Source organism: Alexandromys fortis, unplaced genomic scaffold (assembly GCF_014885135.2).
Source record: "Alexandromys fortis isolate MF-2015 unplaced genomic scaffold, M_Fortis_MF-2015_v1.1 scaffold_8_9099976_23576923, whole genome shotgun sequence".
NCBI classification, from domain to species: domain Eukaryota; kingdom Metazoa; phylum Chordata; class Mammalia; order Rodentia; family Cricetidae; genus Alexandromys; species Alexandromys fortis.
In genome coordinates, this window is record NW_026067899.1 from 6,065,626 (window position 1) to 6,088,093 (window position 22,468).

Consider the following 22,468-nt stretch of genomic DNA (forward strand, 5'->3'; position numbering starts at 1 on the left):
AGACCAGACTGGCCTCAAACTCAGAGAGATCCAACTGCCTCTGCCTCCCGAGTGCTGGGAGTAAGCCAAATTTTATTTACAAATAATTTACCATTGGTCATGCAAATATGACTTTTCTCATCTCTGTGTCATGAGTTGAGTCATTTTTTTCTACTTCACATACAATTTTGTGTATTTTTTTCCTCTTCTGGTGTTCAGGAATCTTGGTCAAAATCATCCTCAAATCCTAGTACCTTACTGGTAAGGGAAAGCTGGAAGGAACTTAATAGAAAGTTGCACTGAAACCAGAGAACAAAATTAATTATTCCTCTAGGAAAAGGTAAACTCAGATTAAAATCCTGCAACTACTTTGATAAGGCTGCAGCTTGGTCCACTGAGTCTAGTCTTCAACATTTCACCCGTTAAATAAATTCCGGAATAAAACTGTGGTTGCCCACCTTAATCACCAGGACGCACTTCTGTTACCACATCCAAGCAAGGAAATAGTCTCAGAGACAGTTGTCAACCCATCTTCCTGAATTTTAGATTTCAGATGACCTAGATAAAGGCTTTCTCTAGGAGGTTTGACTCCAGAAAAATGGAAAAGTAGCATCAAAACGAACCCTTTTCTAGACATGCCTATGTTTCGCCTTCTTCCACAGTAGCCAGGCCGGGAGAACAGGTATCATTTGATAGAGGACCAAGGCTATACATCTCATTAGGAAGCTCTAGCACATAAAACAGTCACTTGATGATTACATGGTGTTTCATTTGAAGTAAATTATACATTAATAAAGTAGAATCATAGCAATCAGAACAAATGTCTTAACATGTTATCTATATCTGCAACATTGCTTGTTTCTAGATAATTTTATGACTTTGTCTCGTTTGATTGATCTCCTGAGAAGATGTGGGAAACTTGAAGATGTTCCAAGATTTTTTTCAATGGCCGAGAAATACAACTCCAGAACAAAATTGGAGCCAGGATTTCAGTACTGTAAAGGATTACATTTTTGGTAAATTTATTGGCAGATAAATCCTGCATCATAATGATTTTCTCCCTTCATTGTACAAAAAGTAGAAACGGCTTTTCTTAATATTTAGAAATAAATCTGCAATTTGAAGTGTTTTAATAGATTTAATTATGAAGCATATTGTGATCTAGTATAAAATTTGTAATCAGTGATTGAATTGGCTTTTTTTTTTCAACCATACGATTAGGTATACTGGAGAACCAAATGATGCCCTTCGACATTTTAATAAAGCTCGAAAAGATAGTGATTGGGGCCAAAATGCACTTTATAATATGATAGAAATCTGCTTGAATCCAGATAACGAAACTATTGGCGGTGAAGTATTTGAAAACCTTGATGGAGATCTGGGGTGAGTAGCAATTGACACATTTCCTTTGGTAACGTTTTTAAAGCATTTGTTGGGGATAATAAACAGGAAATCAAAAGAAAACCACCTTCTAGCATGACGCAGAGGAAAAGGCAGATTGGATAAATATATCATGATATATGATACAAGATAGATAGATAGATAGATAGATAGATAGATAGATAGATAGATAGATAGATAGATGATATAGATATGTAGATAGATAGATAGATAGATAGATAGATAGATAGATAGATAGGTAGGTAGGTAGGTAGGTAGGTAGGTAGGTAGGTAGATAGATAGATAGATAGATAGATAGATAGATAGATAGATAGATGAAAATAATGATTTTTCTATCTCAGTGTATAGTTTGAATGAGTGTGACTCCCATGGGCTCATATATCTCAGTATTTGGTGCCCAGTTGGTAGAACTTTTTGGGAATTATTGGGAGGTGTGGCCTTATTGGAGAAGGTGTGTCACTGAGGGTGGGCTTTGAGCTTTCAAAAGACTTGGAGATTCTCAATGCTGTCTCTGCTTTGTGTTTGTGAATCAAAATGTGATTTCTCAACTTTCCTTTGCTATGCCATCATGGACTATTAGCACCCTGAGTTAGCCAAATTAAACAGTATATTTTATAAGTTATCCTAGTCGTGGTGTTTATCTCAATATTGAAAGGTAAAACAATTAGGCAGGAAATGCTTTTCATTCCTAAATCATAATAGATGGATTGCAAAGGCACTCCTCTAATTCCTCTGTCAAAAATAAAGTGACAGAATTTGACAACCATAATAAGCACAGTCCGTGTAGTAATAGTAATGACTGGCCCTGGGGAGCTGTCTCGGTAAGTAAAGTATTTGCGGCACAAGTATGAAGACTTGATTTCAAGGCCCCAGACCCCTATAAGTGTTCAGTGGGCTTGGTGGCTGGCTTGTAATTCAATCACTCAGAGGCCAGAGGCCGAGGATGTGCAGAGGAAGCTGGCTGACTAGGTTGGTTGTATAGGCAAACTCTGGCTTCCATTGAGACAAACTACCTTAATAAATATAGTAGAGAATGATTGGAGGGCATTCCTGATGTTCCTGGTATCAGCCTCAGGCGTCCACATGAACACATGCATCGTGTACACATTCACACATGCATACCATACACACACTGAAAACCAAAACAAAGAAAAAAAGTAATAGTACCTATGTAATACATGGTACCATATGCTACCCTGTGCTTTGTTTGCTTTGTTCTTTATGTGCATTAGCACACTGGTTTCCTGAAGCAGCGCTGTGAAATAAGCTCAGAGTCACATATCTAAGGCTCAGATTGAGTGCTAGCCCACCCCACAGCTCTGCAGTCTTCACCCTGGACTCCTGCTGAACGTGGTGGTATCCCCTCAAACTGTGTAGGGGACAGATAAAGATATCAAGGGTGTGCAACAGGCAGTGGCTGCCTTTCATTGGCATGTGATCCATTGTTAAAGCAAGACCATATCGGAGAGCATTCAGTTGCCCACAGCACAGATAGTGATCTGAGAGGACGCTGGCGTTAAGTGCTGTGGAAGGCCAGAGTCATACAGTGCGTAGCTGCCAGGGGAGGGTGCATGGAGGAGAGGAGGAATGTTAGGACAAGAAAGGACAAATCTCCAGATTGGATTAGAGAGGCCAGTGAAGCTTAAAAGTAGAGAAATGACCTGTTTGTTTTAGGAAACTTAAGATAATAAATATACTATGAGAGACCTGTGGGTACCCGAGTGCAGACCCTCAGTTAAAGAGTTCAAAGTACAAACTGGAACTCAGGAGTTGCTAGTACACATACAAACTTGAAGGATGTCTCAAGGGTCAGATCTATGTTAAGGATTCTTTTGCAAGTTGTTATCTGTAGCCACAGGAAACAGACTAGATTTCGGCTTGGCTAAGGCTAGCAGTCTCAAGGCTAAAAATGAAAACCAAATCCAACAGTTATGGAAGCCAGAGCATAGGAACTTCAGAGAAGATGTCAAGAGATATTTTCAGTAATATTAAAGTCACTAGGGCCTGTGCTAGAGAGATGACCCAGTACTGAAGAGCACATACTGCTCTGCTCTTCCAGAGGACCTGAGTTTGGGTATTAGCACCAGTGTTGGTTGGCTCACAACGGCCTGTAACTCCAACTCATGGGGCTTCTGTTGCCTCTGGCCTGTATTTATGTGCATGTGTGCGTGCGTGCGCGCACGCACACACACACACACAAAGAAATCGTTCTTTAAAGCTTTAAGGGTAAGAAAAGGTAAGTGGTTTTAGTGTGTGTGTGTGTGTGTGTGTGTGTGTGTGTGTGTGTGTAATAAAGCATTTGAATTGTTACTATGCCTGAAATGTGCTTTTTTGTATCACTAAAATTTCCTTTCCAAGTGTCTGGTAGGTAACAAAGTGAAAAAGATTTTTTTATGTTTGATTAACATAGCAAAAGTTTTACCATTTGTGATCTCTGAGAAATTGTTCTACTTGCTCAGTCTCAATTTCCCCAAATAAAAGATGCATTCAGCATGTACTGACTAAACATGTCCTGAAAGAACATGTACTAACTGAACATGCACTGACTGTACATTTACTGATGAACATGTACTGACGAACATGTACTGAAGGAAATCATATAGTATGAGAACCATTTCCTCCCTTTTCTCTTGCCTTGTTCCTTTTGAGTATACAGAGTGTTAGAACAGCACTGGACAGTATTATGATTCTACTTAGAATTTTTTCTTTTTTTGTGGATCTAGGAACTGAATCCAGGACCTCAGATATATTAGCCTAGGAAGGTTCTATGTTTATAATTATATTTTAGCTAAAATTAACATTTTGCCATGTATAGATATTGTCTCGTTTTCATTCTAGAGTGATTCAGGGTTTAATGGTATCTCACTGAGGAGATAGTAATTTTGGTTAAAATTAATTTATACTTCATCTCTTGGTATTAGAAGAGAATGAATGTATGGTCTTCACCAAGAATTCTTTATATGAATGATAAAGAGGAGCCAGTGCCCTGAGTTCTAATATCAGTCCATTTTGTGCCATGAGTTTAATGGTTTATTCTTCATGTCCACAGTAGTTCGACTGAGAAGCAGGAATCTGTGCAGTTAGCAGTGCGGACGGCAGAAAAGCTCCTGAAAGAACTAAAGCCTCAGACCGTCCAGGGCCGCCTGCAGCTCCGCGTCATGGAAAACTGCTGCTTAATGGCCACCAAGCAGAAGTCCAGTGTGGAGCAGGCACTGAACACCTTCACTGAAATCGCAGCCGCTGAGGTGAGTGGCTTCCCTTTGTGGCTTTGTGGGCCTCCTCTTGATAAGACAAAGTGCTGTTTGGGGTAGCTGATTATTTTCTGAACATGACCTAATAACTGGTGCTTAATAAAAAGTAGATAGATATTTTTATGTAATCTTATGTAATGTTCCATCCATTTTGGTGTGCTAGTCTCTGAGGGAACATGGAATTAATTCTACAGAAAGGAAATTCTTCACAAGAGCACGAGGTAATTCTAAAGAGTAGAACCTTGTGTTCTGGAGGCTTTTCATGCTGTAGCTGTGGCTGAGTCTACGTTATTAAGTAAAATGAATGCTGCCCAGCTGGTCCAACTTCTCACGCAGGTGTACTTGGAGCTTCTCCAGCTGAAGAGCTAAGTGGACTCAGCACTGGCAACATGTAATTCAGTTATAAAATTATGATTTTTCTCTAGCAACACTGAAGTAATCTCCTGGAATATTTTTTACTGTTATTTCCTTTTTCTTTTCCTGTCTCTCTCAAAACTCGTCCCTGTCACTAGTGTTTGATCAAACCTTCCCTTCCCGTACACCGTACTGCTAAGGAAGAAACAGTCACAGTTAGCAATAACTGTTTCTAACTGTCATCACTGATCTCTTTCTCATCCACTGAACAATGCCCTAGACCCCTGAAAACTCACGATTATGTGCCTCTCGGAGGATATCAAAAGTTTTTCTTATTGGGTTTGGCTTGGAGGTCACAGTGGTAGATAGGCTACCAAAATTCTCTTACTGTGGTCCCACTGCCCACTTTCCAGGACCCTGATAATAAAATGCCATGGATTCATGCAGACTTGCTTTAGATGACAGCTTCATTATCACTGTAAACCACCATAAGACAAAACAACAAACCCGCCTCTGCATCAGCACCACAGAGAGCAGAGCAGGGCCCTTCTGTAAACACTAAGATGATGTTCTCAAAAGTATTGCCACATGCCCTGAAGGATGGAAGAGGGGACAAAGGCAGATAAGCTGTCTTAGTTAGAGTTTCTATTGCTGTGAAGAGACACCATGATGGCAACCGTTAATAAGGAAAACATTTTCTTGGGGCTGGCTTACAGTTTCCGAAGTTTAGTCAGTTTTCATCATGGCAGAAAACAGGGCAGCATGCAGGCAGTCATGGTACTGGAGAGGTAGCTGGAAGCTCTGGATCTGGATCTGCAGGTAGCAGGAAGAAAAATGAGACACCAGACCTGGCTTCAGCATCTGAAACCTCAAAACCCCACCCCCAAGTGACACTTCCTCCAACAAAGCCACACTACTCCAGCAAGGCCACACCTGCTAATCCTGCCCTTCTCTACGTGCCTGTGGCGGCCATTTTTATTCAGACGACCAAATATGCCTTTCAGGATTGCTTCAATTTCCTTCTTTGAGTGACAGTGTGATATTGTTAATGTCAGGTTAGGCTCAAAACCCAGGAAAAGGCATTTGTGAAAACTCCTTAAATGAAGTGCTGATAGCACTATTAGTTTAGAATGGTGATCTAAGTCTGTTACGTAAAATAGTGAGTTTTTCAGATCTAGAAACATACTGGTTTGTATAGATTTTCTCATTATAAAAAATTACAAAAATAAAATTAGTCCAAAAAACTTATGTAATATGATGTTAAACATTTCACTTAATAAAAGAGAGTCATTCTTTGTAAACATAAGGCAGTAATGAAGGCAAAGTAACAAGGGTTCTTTAGTTAATTTCTATATTATGGGTCAGGTCATAATAAGAATATAATATTCATATATTATATAGAATTTATAAGACTAAAATACAGCTTAATTTTCAGACCATGACTCTTGGAAGGGAGGCTGTCATGATTATTGTTCCCATTTTAAAGATGAGCAGTCTGACTTCAAGGTCAACAGTAATTCACTGTGTCGTCTTATATATTTTTATAAAGAAATAAAATATATTTATAAATATATTTTATAAATAAAATAATATATATTTCATCAATACATTGTTTCTGTGATATGGTTTTGTTTTTTAAAAACTAAGAAAAGAATAGGCCTACCCGAATTGGCATTCTGTAACAGATGAAAGTCAGCTACTGAAAAAATGGGCACTGGAATGTTCATGCAAATCTAAAAGAATTTTGAAAGGTACAAATTGCAGTTAGGTGTCCCAGCCACCAACTGCTGTGAGGGGTAATCTATCACATAGTCATGAGTTTTTACTGAGTAAATCCATCATTCTCCTGTAAAGCTTAAGAGAAATAAAAGCCAGCTGCAGTGACTGGCCTTGCAGCTCTCTCATCGAGAGACTAAGCAGGGTTTTCTGTGGAGATGAGACTGCATTGTTTTTAGCCTGCCTGTCTGTGTTACTCGGGTATTACCTGCAAATCTGTTTACTAACTGGATCAGCCAAGAGATGGTGATGGGGAACTAGAATTCAGGAACACGGTGTTTGCATTGCATTTTTTTTTCATGTAACTCATAGGCAGTGTATTCACTACAATGAATATTCATTAAGCAGCCAGTCGGGATCAGCAGTGTGTGAATCACAGGAAGAAATAGCGTATTCTTTTCAAATTTTCATAATCTTCAGAAAAAATGAGAGAAGCATACTGAATATAATGGTTATCTGAATCCAGAAAATGCGTTCTAATCTCCATTGTAGTTGGAAATGGAAGGGAATATAAGGAGAGTCAGAGACTCTTGTATAGAAGCTGGGATTCTAGAAACAGCTGTGGTTCAAGGTCTTGGGAAATTTGCATTTTTACAGAGAGAAGTGGGCAAAGCATCTTCTGAGTGAAGGGAAGTACGAACAAAGGCAGAGAAGCATGATGTCTAATTCAGAGCACTGTGTCGCTCAGAGGAACGTGACAGGAAGTCATAGGGAAGGGGCACGGTGCACGAGGCTGTGCTGCACTGGTCCACTGGCTTTTGTGGGCCCACCTGAACCCTGTGTAGAGATCACGTTGGCACTGTATTGGCCTCCCCTGAGACTTGTCCTCTGCGGTGGCTGAAAGTAAAGGAATTGTTCTTCAGAAGCTGTGTGTACCTGGAAAGTGCTAAGTTCACGTCTAAGGTCAGAAGGCCCAATGGTCTACTGCTGAGATTCGAACTAGGTTTTCAGTTTCAGAAACTCTTAGCTATGGAGATTGGGAGATGGCTGTGTTGGTAAAGTGCTTGTCAATCAAGCCTGGGCTCAGACTCCCCAGTACCCAATATCAGTCAGAGAAGTAGAGGTGCTTTTCTGTAGTCCTAGCACTTGGGGGGCTGGGATCTCTGGCGTTATTGACTACACTGCCTTAGCCAAATCATTGAACTTCACCCTGACTCAGAAAAGAATATTTGGAAAGTGAGTAAGAAAGACACCTGGGTCTTGACACACATACACAAGCGTGCACGTGCATGTGTGTACATGCACGTGCGCATGCACACACACACACACACACACACACACACCACAGAGAGAGAGAGACTGTTCACATAGCAGTGACCAAGCAATAAAGGAAGAAAAAGCTGACCTAATCTAATCAGACTGAAGACTGTAAAATAAAAGACTTACTTTAAATCTGTATGGTATGGACATTTTTGCTCATGTGAAGAGATGCAGGACTAGTCTCTTAGTAGGTCCTTGTAGGACCAGTTGACAAATGTATGGCCAGCCATCGTTAACTGCCATTCTCTGTCCTCCCGAGATGAATAGGACATGGTTTCATAATTTGTAACAATCTCTGAAAAAACTACTTCCATTTGATTGGATTTGGTACCAAATGAAACTCTTTTGCCTTGCCTTCTTATCTGGGTGAACAAGCTTTGTTTTCAGAATAAAATTAGAACCTGGGTGTGACAACATACGTCATTAATCCCAGCTCTAGGGAGGCAGAGACAGGTGGATCTCTGTGAGCTGGAGGACAACCTGGTATACTTAGTGATTTTTCAAGACACCCAAGGGTATGGAGAGAGACCCTGTCTCAAAAAATAGAAAACAAATAAACAAAAATAAGTAAGAAAAGAACATTAGAGCCAAGAAAGTAGTCTATCCCCCTGTTTCTGCCAGGCCCTAATACATTCCCTTCTTTCTGCTGACTTCAACCAGTCTTGGCCATAATCAGATGATCGCTCCATGCTCCTTTTTGGATGTTTGCCATTAGTTGTCCGAATGCAGCCTTACAGACAGTCTTTGCTGTGGCCACAGCATTGCCCTCTCCTCTGTCACAGTTCTGCTCTCCGAGCTTTAAACTCAGACCCTCTTCCTGAAAGTATTGAGATTCCTCTTCTGAGTTTAGTCGGGGATTTGCACACTGTTGCTTAAGTCTGCGTTCCCATTTGTGTGCCAGTTCTTATTAGCCTCTTGGCATTACAGAAGTCTGACATTTTGGGGCTTTACCCTTATCTAAAGGAATCTTGTGCTTTATAGACCCTATCAAGTGAGTGCAGGCTCTACAACTAGAAGTCTGCTTTAAACCATGAGTATTCCATGGACTGTGCAAACAGTTTGGGGCACACCTATTTTTGGCATTTCATTAGCTAAACTTCACTGGGAGAAGAATTTTTTTGTGAATAAAAGTGGGAAAGTAGCAGTAAGGTCCGTCATTTGGATGGGAAAGTGTTACTCCTGTTTGACAGGTGAAGAGAACCAAGGAGGCAAAGCTTTAACTCTGAAAGAAAAGCTGCTCGGGAAGCATTACGGCGGAGTCAGGTTTCAGTCTTTCTGTTTCTGTACAAAACTACATCAGGCAGGCAGTCCCATTAGAGATGAAGTTGCACTGGTCGCTGGGACTGCGCTTCAGCATCTGCATAGTTTGTGAATCCATCTGGGCCACAGCTTTATTGATTTCCTCACAGTGGATTCCTGGGGATCCCTTGCTGTGTGAAAGAGTGATAGTCACTTTGCATGCAGCCAGACAGAGGCACAGGTGAGTTCCTAGCAGGTGTTTGCTGCTTCCCGGGTGGTGCTTCTTGTGGTCTAAAGTTCAGTTTTCTTACAGAAGGACCATATCCCTGCTCTCTTGGGAATGGCAACAGCGTATATGATCTTAAAACAGACTCCAAAAGCCAGAAACCAGCTGAAGCGGATTGCAAAAATGACTTGGAATCCTATTGAAGCCGAGGACCTGGAGAAGAGCTGGCTGCTGCTTGCTGATATTTACATTCAGTCAGCGAAATATGACATGGCAGAAGAATTACTAAAGCGGTGCCTGTGCCATAACCGTGTAGGTGACTGAGAAACAATGGTCAGCTGTGTTCTGTAAGCGTCCGCTGTAGAGCAGTGCGTCAATTCCTGATGTTTCCCCAGTGGGTCTTGAATTTTAAATGTTTCTTCTTACTGTAATCAGGAAATGAACATGATGAGTGACAAGGAAAGAAGCTGTGTTCTCTTGAAGGTAACGGGAAGATAGATTTATGCAGCTTCAAGTTTCAGCTGAGGGTGCCCTACTTTACAGGAAGTGCTTCTGGAATGTCAAGCATTCGCAGTGATTACCCATCTCATCCCAGAGCTAATGAAAATTGCAGAGTATTAATTGTGGCCATCTGCCCCTCCCTTTAAGAAGTGTTTTTGATTAAGTTATTGCAGCTGCAAGTCATTTCCATAGGATTAGAATCCCCTATGCATAACAGAGATGGAGGCTTCCAATTTAATTTAATAAAAGTTCTTATCTTTAGATATAAAATGGAAAATCTTCAAGTCTGCACAATGTAAACCCTTTTATTTACATTCTGTTGTTTATACACATAAAGAAAATACTTACCATCGACATATTTAAGTTCAGATATGAATTAGTATTCACTGAAATACTATAAATATTCGCTGAATATTATAAATGAAATAATTATATTTGACTTAGAAAGTTGAGGCTGTTTATATTCACAAATTCATACCAATTAGCTAAAAATGTTAATCACAGTAAATCTTTTTTTATTCTCTTTAAGCAAATTAGATTATAAAATGGATCATTTACTTTTTAAGGAGGAGTATAATAGCATTAAGATAATGTCTTAAAAATTAAAAACTACAATGCATTTGTCATTTTTCAATTGGCAGGCTTCTTTAAATGACCAGTTTCATCAAATTTAACTTAAATTGGCCTTGAAAACAAAATATTCATTAATAAGTTTTAAAATCTAAATTACTGCACAGTTGAATGCTCTATGCCTAGACTGATGTTAGGCAACATTGAATATGATTTAAAACTCTGTCACAGATAGATCTCAGCTTTGTTAACACTGAGCAGATACAACACCTTATATGATGAAACTTGGATGCTCCTTTAGAGCCTTCATTCAGCCATGTTGGTTTGGCTTGTCTACTTGAAAGCATGAGGCTTAGGGACCTTGAGTTATGTAATTTTAAAGTGAAAATCACTGATAATTGGACCAAGGAAGCCTAAGACAACACTAGAGCATCTTGCCATAGCAGATGGCAAGGAAGCTATCAAAGACAGTGAGAGTCATGCCAGGCACTCGGGAGCCACACTGAAGACAGTCCGGCAGCCAGAGTTGGGACACCAAGTACTAAAGGGAATGAGAACTGCATCAGATTAAAGCACATCCAATATGTTAAACCAATACTCCTTAAAAATACGAACAGAAAATAAAATTAGTCAACACTGCAGCGTGCTAATAAACTGACTTCTTTGTCAGACGATTGGGAAGAATTCAGCCCTCGTCCTGGGTTTTCTGTAAACTGCACTGTTAAGTAGTCAATTCTTTGGTAAAACATCTTGATGTAAAGATTTTTTCCAAGTAGTAGGCAATGATAAGTATCACTATTTTTTCCAACTTGATGAGTTTAGGAATGGACAGAATATTACAAAAAGGGAGAAAAGCAAACACCTTGGGCTTTATTATGGAAGAACAAAATGTCTGTGACAAAGACAACTCTGGGATGAGACAGAATACACAATAATTAAGTTAAATGCAAATGTACACTGTATCTTCAATCAAATGAAATGAAAAAAGTAATATCAAAACATTAATACTGATCTGGGCTGAGCATCTAAGCGGTAAAAGGGACTTTCCCAGATGTTCATTTTGTCTGTGTTTTAATGGGAAGTGGCTCTAATGAAAATACTGATAAAATGTCTTAGAATAAGAAGAAAATGTTACAATAAATTGTCAGCATATACAGGAAATATACAGACTGAGCCTCTAAAACAGCATTTCTCAACCTGTGGGTTGTGACCCTTAAGGGGTCACATATCAGATATGCTACATATCAGATGTTTACATTATAATTCATATCAGTAGCAAAATTACAGTTATGAAGTATAGTTGGAGGTCACCCAGCACAAGGAACAGCATTAAAGGGCCACAATATCAGGAAGGTTGAGAATCACTGCAAAAAGCAGGAACTATCAGTGTTATTGGACTATATTATAGAAATACCACAAAGATGCAGTCAGCTAAACCTGTGTGGGAATAAATGCTCCTGTAGAGACTGTACTACTTTTGGTTAAGATAAGAGAGACAGAAGAGAAATTCTCTAGATCAAAACAGACTTGAACTATTTCAAACCACTCACGATCTGTGGCATGAATTAGATTCTCTAACAAACTTTTTAAAAATTAAACTATATGATGACAATTTGACATATGACTAGTGTCTGATTATATGGGTGATTTAGAAACTGGTACATTCTGTGTGCCATGAGTTTGGTGGTATTTAGGAAGCCTTCTTTAGAGAAGCTTCCCAGCATTTATATGGTTAAAATTACATAGCATCTGAGGATGTTTTGCTTGGTCATATGGGGCAGAAGCTGAGTCAGTAGTTAAATTTCTGAAGGAAAGTTATATATCCATATTAAATCTATATATGTGTTTAAATTATTCACAATAATCTGGGTGCCTGTATATGAGTAAAACATGCACACCATGATACGTGTTTCTATACAACAAATTCTGCTCCTGAAAGGTTTGCGCTGGCTCTTGGTGTCAGAGTCAAGTTTGAAAGCCATTCCTTGAGCCACCATTTAGATGGGTTTGTGTGTCTGGTGCGCATGTCATACACATCCATGAAATTTGATTGGTACAGAGCTTGATCTGTTCATGCTTTCCATTTTCCCCTCAGTCCTGTTGCAAAGCTTATGAATATATGGGCTACATTATGGAGAAAGAGCAAGCATATACAGACGCGGCCTTCAACTACGAGATGGCATGGAAACACACCAACCAGACCAACCCAGCCGTGGGTGAGTTCCGCACACTGGGCCCAGGGTGTTCTCAAGAAATGGCATATCATCTCTAAATCTTCTCTGAAATGCATCTTTAGAACCATGTATATGTTTAAAAACCAACTTCCATTGTCAGTGTTTTGTATTCAGGAGTTATTGCCTGTATGTAGTTAAGTATGATTTCCTGAAGTTCCGGCTTGTCTTCAGGCAACTTTCATCTAGACTGATTCTGCCTTTTCCTCTCTCCCTTCGCTCTCCTGTTTGCAAAAAGGTAACGTTATAGACAAAAAGTATCCCATTGCCAAATAAACTATGCAAATCTTACATTAGATCATCACCTACGTTTCTTTTGTTGATCTTCTAAAGCCTTTTAACATTCAAGTACAGTTTGGGGGTGTTCCAAAGGACTGTGTTACTCTGAGCATCTAGAACCATCATCAGCTGTGTCTGTAGACTCTTGCTTGAAGACCGTCAGAGTAGAGTCTCTGAACAGTTGGGTGACATCAGAAGTGCGCTCAGTGACTAGCCTCAGCCTCCTGGTAATGAGGCTCCTCCCACTGAGCTGAGTCTGGTTCACTGAAGCAGTACAGATCTGTCTTGTGGTGCAGACTAGTGTCCTTCCCTCTCACAGAGGATGGCCTCCAGTGGAACTTCCTCCTGATGTGACCCTCAGGTACTTTCTGTTCTTCCTGAGAGGACTGTCACCTTTCCCGTTTGACATGGTCTTTTGAAACTGCTAAGCAGACTTCACCTACGCTCCCTTAAAACATTGGCGGGCTTTTTATAGTTGAGAGAGAGTGATGGAGAACGTTTCTGTGGCCACAAAGCCTGTAAAACTGCTTTTTTTATTTGCTAGGTCCCTTCGGATCTGCTTTACTGCATGTCAATGTGTTTCTAAATATGGTTTGGCTCATTGTGAGTATAAAGGTGTTGATGTTTTCATTAGATTAGGCAATTTTAAGTTATTAGCTTAGCCTGCGATGGCCCCAGTCTGTAACAGCTGTGTGGCGGGTTTGACTTGTAGTCAGACATTCTTCCTTCACTCAGTGCTGTCTGTGTAGCTCGGCCCTGACTTGTGTGTCTTCAGGATTAGACAAAGTGCAGGAACTAATGATTGTTTAGAAGCTTTCATTCCATTTCATATTATACATCACATGAGGTAGAGTCGCCTTTTAACATGTAAATTTCTAAATACCCATAAAATATAAATAATTTTGATAATTTATCCCAGAGTGAAATGTTTCCAAGTTATTTATATACTCCATTCCTTGGGAAGCTTCTGAAAACACAGAGCCTCCAGCCCGCCAGCTTTTCCTTACATTATTGTAGTTTATAAATGATCTTGGCAGCTGTCCCGGCGTTCCTTTCATAGCTGGTCCTCCGACATTTTCAATTATTTTGTTTCCCCTTTCCAGCTGTCACTGTATCCACTCCTCCAGTCTGACTGGCCAAATATACGGTGCATTTCTCTTTCACTTGTCAAGAGACCCCTGAAAACTACATACTGTTTCCATAGCATTCAGAATCGGGTGCTGTCACTGCAAATGGCACCAAGATAGAGATGCCGGTAATATATTTATAATTCACATTTAATATATATAGTTGCATACCTTGTCTAACTATGCACAAGAACACATTTAAAATGAGATAATATTTTAACTAGAAGAGCACTAGGAACTGAGAGCCAGTGAGGGAAGGACCCACTCACACCTATGCTTAGGTTACATGGCAGCCGCTAGACTGCTGGTTCGCTTTTCCTTTCTCCTGCTTGCCCTATAATTGATTGTGCACACTTTTGAGAGATGTTTCATGCCTGTATTGTACATATTCACTGTGCTTTCTAGCCCTTTATTTCCTTTCTCATTTTGCTTTTGTTCAAGATAACCTTATTGACTTTCAACATTCAAGTCATGGTTTTTAATATAGAGTTTGTCAGAAAAAAAAAGTGCTATTATCTATGTGGTGCTCCAAAGTTTTTAAAAACATTCCATAATAAGATTACCATATAATCTTTAAAATTGCACTAAGAGGGACTAGAGAGATGCCTCAGCAGTGAAGAGCACTAGACGCACTTCCAGATGTCCCAGGCTCTGTTCCCAGCACCCACAGGATGGCTTACAGCCATCTGTATTCTAGGGGAGTTGACTTCCTCTTCTGGCCTCTGCTGGAACCAGACATGCAAGTGGTGCACATCACACATGAACCATCACCCATAGCCATAAATAAAAACAAAAACAAGTATAATTATACTATGAGAGGTTAATAATTGTTTAATAATAATAGTTAAGAAAACCAAAATCTCAGGCAATGTGCCTGGGATTCCAAAGTAGTCACTCTCTTCGTGTTCTATTGCTGTGAAGAGACACCATGACCATAGCAGCTCTTATAAGGAGAACATTAAATTGGGTGGCTTACAGTTCAGAGGTTTCGTCCATCATCACCATGGCGGGACACGGTGGCATGCACGCAGACATGGTGATGAAGAAGGAGCTGAACATTCTACCTTGCAGGTAACAGGAAGTGAACTTTCTCACTGGGCATGGTTAGCATGCCATAGACCCTAAAGGAGAACCTATTAGATTATTATGCTAAATGGCCAGAGTATTAAACTGACTCCTAGTGAATGGCTTATTGCTCTGACCATAGATAAATGCACCTCTGAACCCTCATGTGAGAAGTTTCTATTTGCAGTAGATGGTGACTCAGAAACTCACAAGTGGCCACGGTGCAGGTAATGAGAGGATGAGAAATGCTCAGCTCTAAACTGGGCATCGATACTTACCCTCTCCTCCCAGGACTTGGGGACCTGTAGGCAGAGGCTGCTAGTTTGTTTCCCGGCTGCCCAGACCCAAAATATTCACACAAAAACTATATTAATTACAACACGGTTTGGCTAATACCTTAAGCATATTTCTAGCTAGCTCTTACATCTTAAATAAACACTTTTCTATTATTTTGTATTTTACCACTAGGCTCATGGTTTACTGATAAAGTTCCCAAACTGTCTGTCTCTTTCAGTGGCTATATGGCATCTCTCTGACTCCACCTCTCTTTCTCTCTCCATCTCTGTTTGGGTTTCCCGCATGGATTTACTCTGTTAAGTCCTTGGCCAAAAGCAGCTTCTTTATTAACCAGTGGCAATAAAACATATTCACAGGGGGAATCCCACATCAGGGACCATTGTGGAAGAGGAGGTGGAAAGAGTGTAATCTTAGTTTTCTCTTTCTTGAAGTTCTTGTAGGAGAGCAATAATCAACTCGAGTGTCTTAAAACTTGCAGTTGTCAACACTAGAAGAACGGCATTTTGGTGTGCATAATTGTGACAAGACTTAGTGTTCATTAATTGGGCATCTGATGACAAATCACCTGCGCTGCTCTCTGATTTGCTGTCTCCTAAGCAAGGACTCTGAAGGGGGTTGGTTTCTTCTGTGTCTTACCGCTCACTGGTCTTGACGAATGTAGTCATCCCCCTCTCACCCCCACCTGAAAGAGGAAGTGTTTTTGATTCCCAGCCAGCTCAGCCTAGGCCTTACCCTTCCATTTCAAACACCACAACACCCTCTTCCTGTGGTTTAGACTCCTGCTCTAACTTTCTGGGATTGGCTCATGACTGGAATCTCTCTCTGTCTGAAATTACTCATTGACTCATCCAATTGCTTAAATAAGGTACTTCCTCTTCTAATAGAAGGTTGGCTACAGAAATCAGTTTCCCTAATAAGAACAAAATGAACCTGTACCATAAAAATTAGTGGGTATGGTGTTTTTTACTGCCTTTTGATGAGTTTTTACTGTAACCTGAAACCAATGAGACCTTTCCAGTACACTGCGCAGTGTCTCTCCCAACAGGTATTCACTGCAATACTTTTTTTTTTTTTTTTAGCTTTGCTCTTTTCTGTTTCCACGTCTTAATTTCCCTTCCTTTTCTAATACCATGTCACTTCTCTGTGCTAGCTTGGCCAACAGCCTCCCTTGGGGCTTCTCTAATGAGTCAACAAAAGAGGAAGGAAAAAAGCCATATACCACTGTATCTTTTTTTTGTCTTAACAGGTTACAAATTGGCATTTAACTACTTAAAAGCAAAACGATACGTGGATGCAATTGACATTTGTCACCAGGTAAATGCTTAAATTACAGTTTCTTTGCTAGTACAGATGGAGGCTGGAGAGATGGCTCAGCTCTTAAAGGCTAGGGCTCATAACTCAAAGTACAGATGGACAAGTTTCTTTTACTCTCAAAATGTAATCCAATCGAAAGCAATAGACAAACGCAGTCCTTTAGCTAGTTTATTAAATAAATTGTGAAGAAATTATCAGTGTCCGCTCAAAATTTAGAAAATAAGTTTATTTAAAACAAGGACGTGTTTATGATTGGACTTCAAGTAGTAAAGTGTTTGTGTCATTTTAAAGACAAAGGCTAGTAGGGAAAACATGTTAAACAAAACCCAGTTTGGAAGATATGTGAAGGCCTGGCAAGATGACTCAGCAGTTAGGAAGGTCTGCTGCTCTTGCAGAGGGCTCAGGTTTGGTTGCCAGCGCTAATGTGCAGCCCTCAACCACCTGTAACTCCAGGTCCAGGGGGCCCCCACCATCCTTTCTGGCCTCTGCAGCACCAGGCACGCATGTGAAGATAGTACTGGTTTCCCAGGTCGTTATTTGAAGTGGAACCTTTTGTGAATATATTTGAATCTATTTATTAGAGAATTTTGATTTGTAAATTACAGATAAGATTACTCTATAAAAAGTACTTCTGCATTTCATTCCATTAAAACCCCACAATTAAAATAGCATATTTAAGTTCTTTCCAGGTTTAGAATTTCCACAGCTCCTTTGGACCTGCCATGTCTCATGATCCTCCATGCAAGCAAGAGTTCCAGAATAAGCTCTTTAAAATGGTTTCAGGTCCCTTCGATCAGATAGTTAAGTTCCCACACTGCTGTAGTGGGAGGGGAGGGGAGGGGACTGCTGTTGACTGCTTTATCTGTAAGAGCGTTTCTCACTAAGGTAACTGTGGACGCTACAGACGTGCTCTAGGCTCCCACTAGGGAGCAAGCAAGGCTACGCATCCTAGTGCATGGTAGGGTCACTGGTAGAGCTCTTTCTTTTTAAACCAGTAGCTCCTCACGCTTAGACATGGTATTCCCAGAATCTGAGTGTTCCAGCAGTCCAGGGAAAGCTGATGCATGCTCCCTGTAACTTCATCGCCCAGAGTTTGTTAGCCATTTGAAGTAGCTGAGTTACAGAAGTATTACAAGTTGCCCTCTCAGCCATCTGTTTAGGAAGCGTGTATGGGATGTTTCCATGTGTGGTTCCATATTCTGCTGCTCTTACCTGCTCATCTAAATGAGTCACCACTACAGCTGTGGTCGCCTTTGCAATCTTACAGTTATGGTGTAAATACAGTGACCTCTTGGCCGTAATGCCCGTTTATAGTAAGAGTCGTGGTTCCTCATTCTCAACCGTTCATTACAAGTTATTTTGGCTTTCTTTCCCAGGTTCTTGAAGCGCATCCAGCTTACCCCAAAATCAGAAAGGATATACTTGATAAGGCCCGTGCATCTTTAAGACCTTGAAAATGATTATTTCCTTTGAGCTGTTGAGCAGGAGGGGGCAGGGAAGTCACACAGCTCCAGCTGACAAGGTCACAGAAGCCTGTCCCCCCCTTCTCCAGCAGAGGCTGCTGCTGTCCACGGATGAGCATCTTCTGTGGTGTTTGCTGGTGGAGAGGCTGGGTGAGAGCCAGCTTTCCTCTTCCGTTAGCTGCAGATGAGGGAGTTCTTTGATAAAGGCTAGCTCCTGTCTACAGAGGATATTTTTGTTAAGGTCTAGGTGTTATATCTTTTCTAAAGAGCATTAGATTTTCAACAATCCTATTTAAAGTCTATAGTTATCTGTTGGTTTTTATTATAGTTTATGATATAATCTCATGTAATTTATAAAAAAGATTTTAAATGTATATTTTAATAAAGATTTTTGTCAATATCTGATTTACATTTTTCTCAGAACTCAAAAGATGCGTTGTTTTGTAGAATAAATATAATCTCACAGGACAATCTGCAGTGTTACATATTAGAGGAAATGGCATTTCTTAGAAAAACCTTTCCTGGAAAAGTTTGAAAGCATGCTTTGCCTAGCTTTGTCATGTTTGTGCTTCCTACTCGCAAAGCTAGTGCGATATTAAATGGCCACTTTCTGAAACCTGTTTAAATAGGTAGCCCGGCAGTTCTTACCCGAAAGCCCCAGGACTGACTGAGTCTGATGTATCTCAGTCCGTGTATCTGATGGGTCCGAGGCACAGGTCCGCTGAGAAGGGTGGGCGTTGCTTTTGGTCACCAGGGACTCAGAAAGCACAGAAGGAGAGTGAGGGCAGCTGCAGGCCCAGCCCTGGCTAGTAGCTCTCTTCCATAGCCAGGCTCAGCTTTTTTATGGCCAAATGCCCGAATCTTAACCAGCTCAGTCCTCAGGGTTCTCTTCAGTGTCTCATTTACATCTTTTTCAGTTTTTTAAAAATATAATAGTCTTCAGTTTTATTTTCACTTGCAATAAAATATTTTAATAATTGATTTTCTTTAAAATAGATTACTTTGGGAATCGCATCTCTGTGATTTTCCTGTCCCGTTACTGCCAATCATGTGCTATAAAATTCCAATCATTCCTCACTAAAATTGCAACTATAGCATTTCATAAAACTCTGATAATGACATTTAGGAACTATTTCATATCTAATAAAAACACTTTTACATGTCTTACAACACTTGCTCATCCCAACTCTGGGAAATGTGTTATTCCCATTCTAGAGACTCCAAACTGCCCAACCCCTATTTGTAGAACTGTGAGCATTAACAGCTGCTGAAAGAGAATTCTTCCCCAGTGGTGAGACTCCTCATTGGCTCCTCTGCCCCCTTCAGCTTCCACACGATGCTTATTCCATCCTTAACAGAGTGCGCATGTGCGGGGGGGGGGTGGACTGTGAGACATCCCGGAACCTTTAGGAGTACAGCCGTGCTGGAGCAAGAGCATCTTTGAGAGTGGGCGCTCGGGGCACAGTCCCTTTAACGGCCCTACTCCTTTCGTTATTTTTCTTATCGCTTTAGAAAAGCCTTTGCCAGAGCCAGGCTGGTTTCAATGTAACCGTCCTACCACTCTGGCTCCTGCCACCCTATCGAAACTTTTCAGTATTGACCGCCGTAGAATTTTTTTTTCCGCTGAGTTGATTTTTTTTTTTAATGACATCTCTAAATCACAAGTATTTGAAACTTGAAGCTCAGATTAGGCAGCTACCACTCCAAACTATACTTTCAACAGCTACGGTACATTGAGTATAAGTTTGTGCCTGCCTTCAGGATAGAGAAGAGTCAGAAGTCCCACAGGTAGAAGAAGCTTCCATGGAGCCTGGCTCTCAATAAATGCCCTCAGGGAAAGAGGAGTCTTTGGAAGTTTAGCATGCTTTGATTTTAACAGGTCTAGTGTGATAAGTGGGGGTACCCCAGGGTAGAAATAGTTTTCTTTCCCCAAAGCCAAGAAAACCCAGAGCAAGCCTGAGAAGGGAGGGCTTCCTACAGGAGTGGTAGAGGGATTGAGGTTGAACTTCAGACTAGGGTTCAAGTAGATTGGAATCAAGATTCTGAGAAGAGCGACCAAAGAAGACGAGTCGTTTCCAGAGACTCATGTGGCGCTGTTGCTGCTGATTGAGCTCTTTATAAATAATGCATGGAAGGCAAGTGCTGTGCCTATGCACTGCCCTAGAAATAAGGCCGCACAGCGAGTCTTTCCCCGGACCACCTGTCCTGTTTAGAGAAGCACCAGTGGGGAGTACTCAGGGATGGAGGGGCATGGGCAGCAGGGCCTCGGGGATGGAGGAGGCCATGGGCAGCAGGGCCTCAGGGATGGAGGGGGCATGGGCAGCAGGGCCTCGGGGATGGAGGAGGCCATGGGCAGCAGGGCTTTTATTTTTCTTTTGTTGTTGCTGAACTGACATTATTCACATTAAAAACAATAGAAAGAAATAACTAAATATATTCACGTTTATCTAATGATGGGTTGCTATGTGGATATTAAATATATTCAAACACTCAGTAAATTTTTCCAATAATATTTAACTCTTTAAATTGTAAAAGCTGAAAAATATAATTGTTCAAATTATATACCCATTTCTCAAAAATTTATAATTAAAAAAATAAACCAGCCCCATATATAACAGTCCCCTTATACATACAGACACAAGACTGAATATATATATATATCCCATATATATTCTTGTTTTATAATTATAATTTAAACTGAGTTATAATTATTTCTTTGCCATGATGAAAGCCAACGACAATAAACATTTTACAATAAAAAATGGGACATTTTAAATGTAATTTTTAGAGGGCAACCTTTGCAAAGTTCCTTTTTACTGTTCAAAGCTCTTAGCAAATATGAATTGGAAAAGAAAGAGCTGACATTCATTTCCTAAGTCAAATTTTTCTAATTGTTCCGACAAAATATATTCTAATTTCCTTTGCTTGCCTGAGATCCAGAGTGAGAAGATAGAAGAGAGACTTCAAGGAAATGGCACTGTCTGACAGGACAGAGGAACCCTTGAAGGATCACACAGAGAATCCCTCACCCAAAGGGGCACAGAGCTATCTATTAGTGACACCCTGAGAATGGGAGGCAAGGATCAGGAGACAGAAGAGACAGATATTTAGAAGTCTAATATCTAGATAAAGGACAGTGGAAAGAAAAGGGTTAAGAGAAGTTTTGACTGGCCTGATTAATTTTTAAGAAAGAAGTATTTGGTATTGAAATATTTATGTGGAAAAGCCAGTCAACAGTGAAGGAAGAAGAATCCAGAGATTTGGGAAAGTCTAAGTAGGAAAACAGTGGGGTACAGGAACTTTAGAACGAGTCAGGGTTGCACAATTTTTGTAAAGAAATGAAGAAAGGAAACTTCAGAAGGAGATGGCATGTCCAAAAGTGTTTGGGGGAACACTTATGCTAATAGGCTTTAGCTGTTTTATAGTAAATAGTCTTTGACCAAAGGGCAGCCCCTTGTCCTGCATAAACATGGACTCTTGGCGCCTGTTTGGCTTGGACTTGAGGGACTTTCCCACTTACTTCCATGTTCCGAGTTGTGGTTGCTAGAAGTCGGCCTTACAGATTTGAGATGGGGGCAAGGGGGTGTGGCACTAGACGTGATAATTCATAGTTCTGAGCAAATATGTGTCACCTAGTTCTCCCTACCTTTCTTTAGAGCCAGATGTTTTTGAGGCAAACGCTTCACTTTGCAATTTGCCTTACAGTGCTCATCGGGAAAGCTGGCGCGGTGCCCACGAAAGCAATCTGAGCCCATAAAAGAAGACAGCTGAGCAATGGGGTTCTGAATGCCTCCTTCCTAGGGGTGAACCTTAGAAGGGAAGGCAGTCTTTAAGCCAGCCTGCTTTCAGATAGTGTGGGTTATTTTTATCTTCCTTCAAGCAAGTTCTTTTGGCAATCTTAAGCTGTTTTTAAGAAAACAGGGATATTTTAGGAAGGTAATTACTACTTCCGTTTCCGCCCAAGGCAGCCTGGTTGTATTTTTAATGGGGGAAGTGATGTAAGCGCCTGAGAAAACACTTGAAGCAGGACAGGTGCTTGGCAGTAGACGGCAGCATCACTCCGGTTCAGCGATCACTGGAAGGCTCCCTAAGCTTAGCTGCTCTCAGGAAAAACAGTGCAGCCAAAATGCTGCCC

The 22,468-nt window shown here is 40.6% G+C and overlaps 1 protein-coding gene across 4 annotated transcripts in view; it reads left to right on the top strand.

Annotated features, from left to right (window-relative positions):
- Positions 1-18,742, top strand: part of Ttc21b (tetratricopeptide repeat domain 21B) — a 59,720-nt gene extending 40,978 nt beyond the window's left edge. For 3 of the 4 annotated variants that reach the window (XM_050123161.1, XM_050123177.1, XM_050123183.1), the window contains 7 exons: positions 845-995; positions 1,201-1,362; positions 4,430-4,625; positions 9,574-9,798; positions 12,653-12,773; positions 16,803-16,870; positions 18,247-18,742. In XM_050123161.1, the coding sequence (XP_049979118.1) occupies positions 845-995; positions 1,201-1,362; positions 4,430-4,625; positions 9,574-9,798; positions 12,653-12,773; positions 16,803-16,870; positions 18,247-18,324 (1,001 nt within the window). In that variant the 3' untranslated portion in view covers positions 18,325-18,742. The remainder of the gene's footprint in view (positions 1-844; positions 996-1,200; positions 1,363-4,429; positions 4,626-9,573; positions 9,799-12,652; positions 12,774-16,802; positions 16,871-18,246) is intronic. The other variant, XM_050123169.1, reaches the window with a different exon arrangement.
- Positions 18,743-22,468: the final 3,726 nt, after the last annotated feature.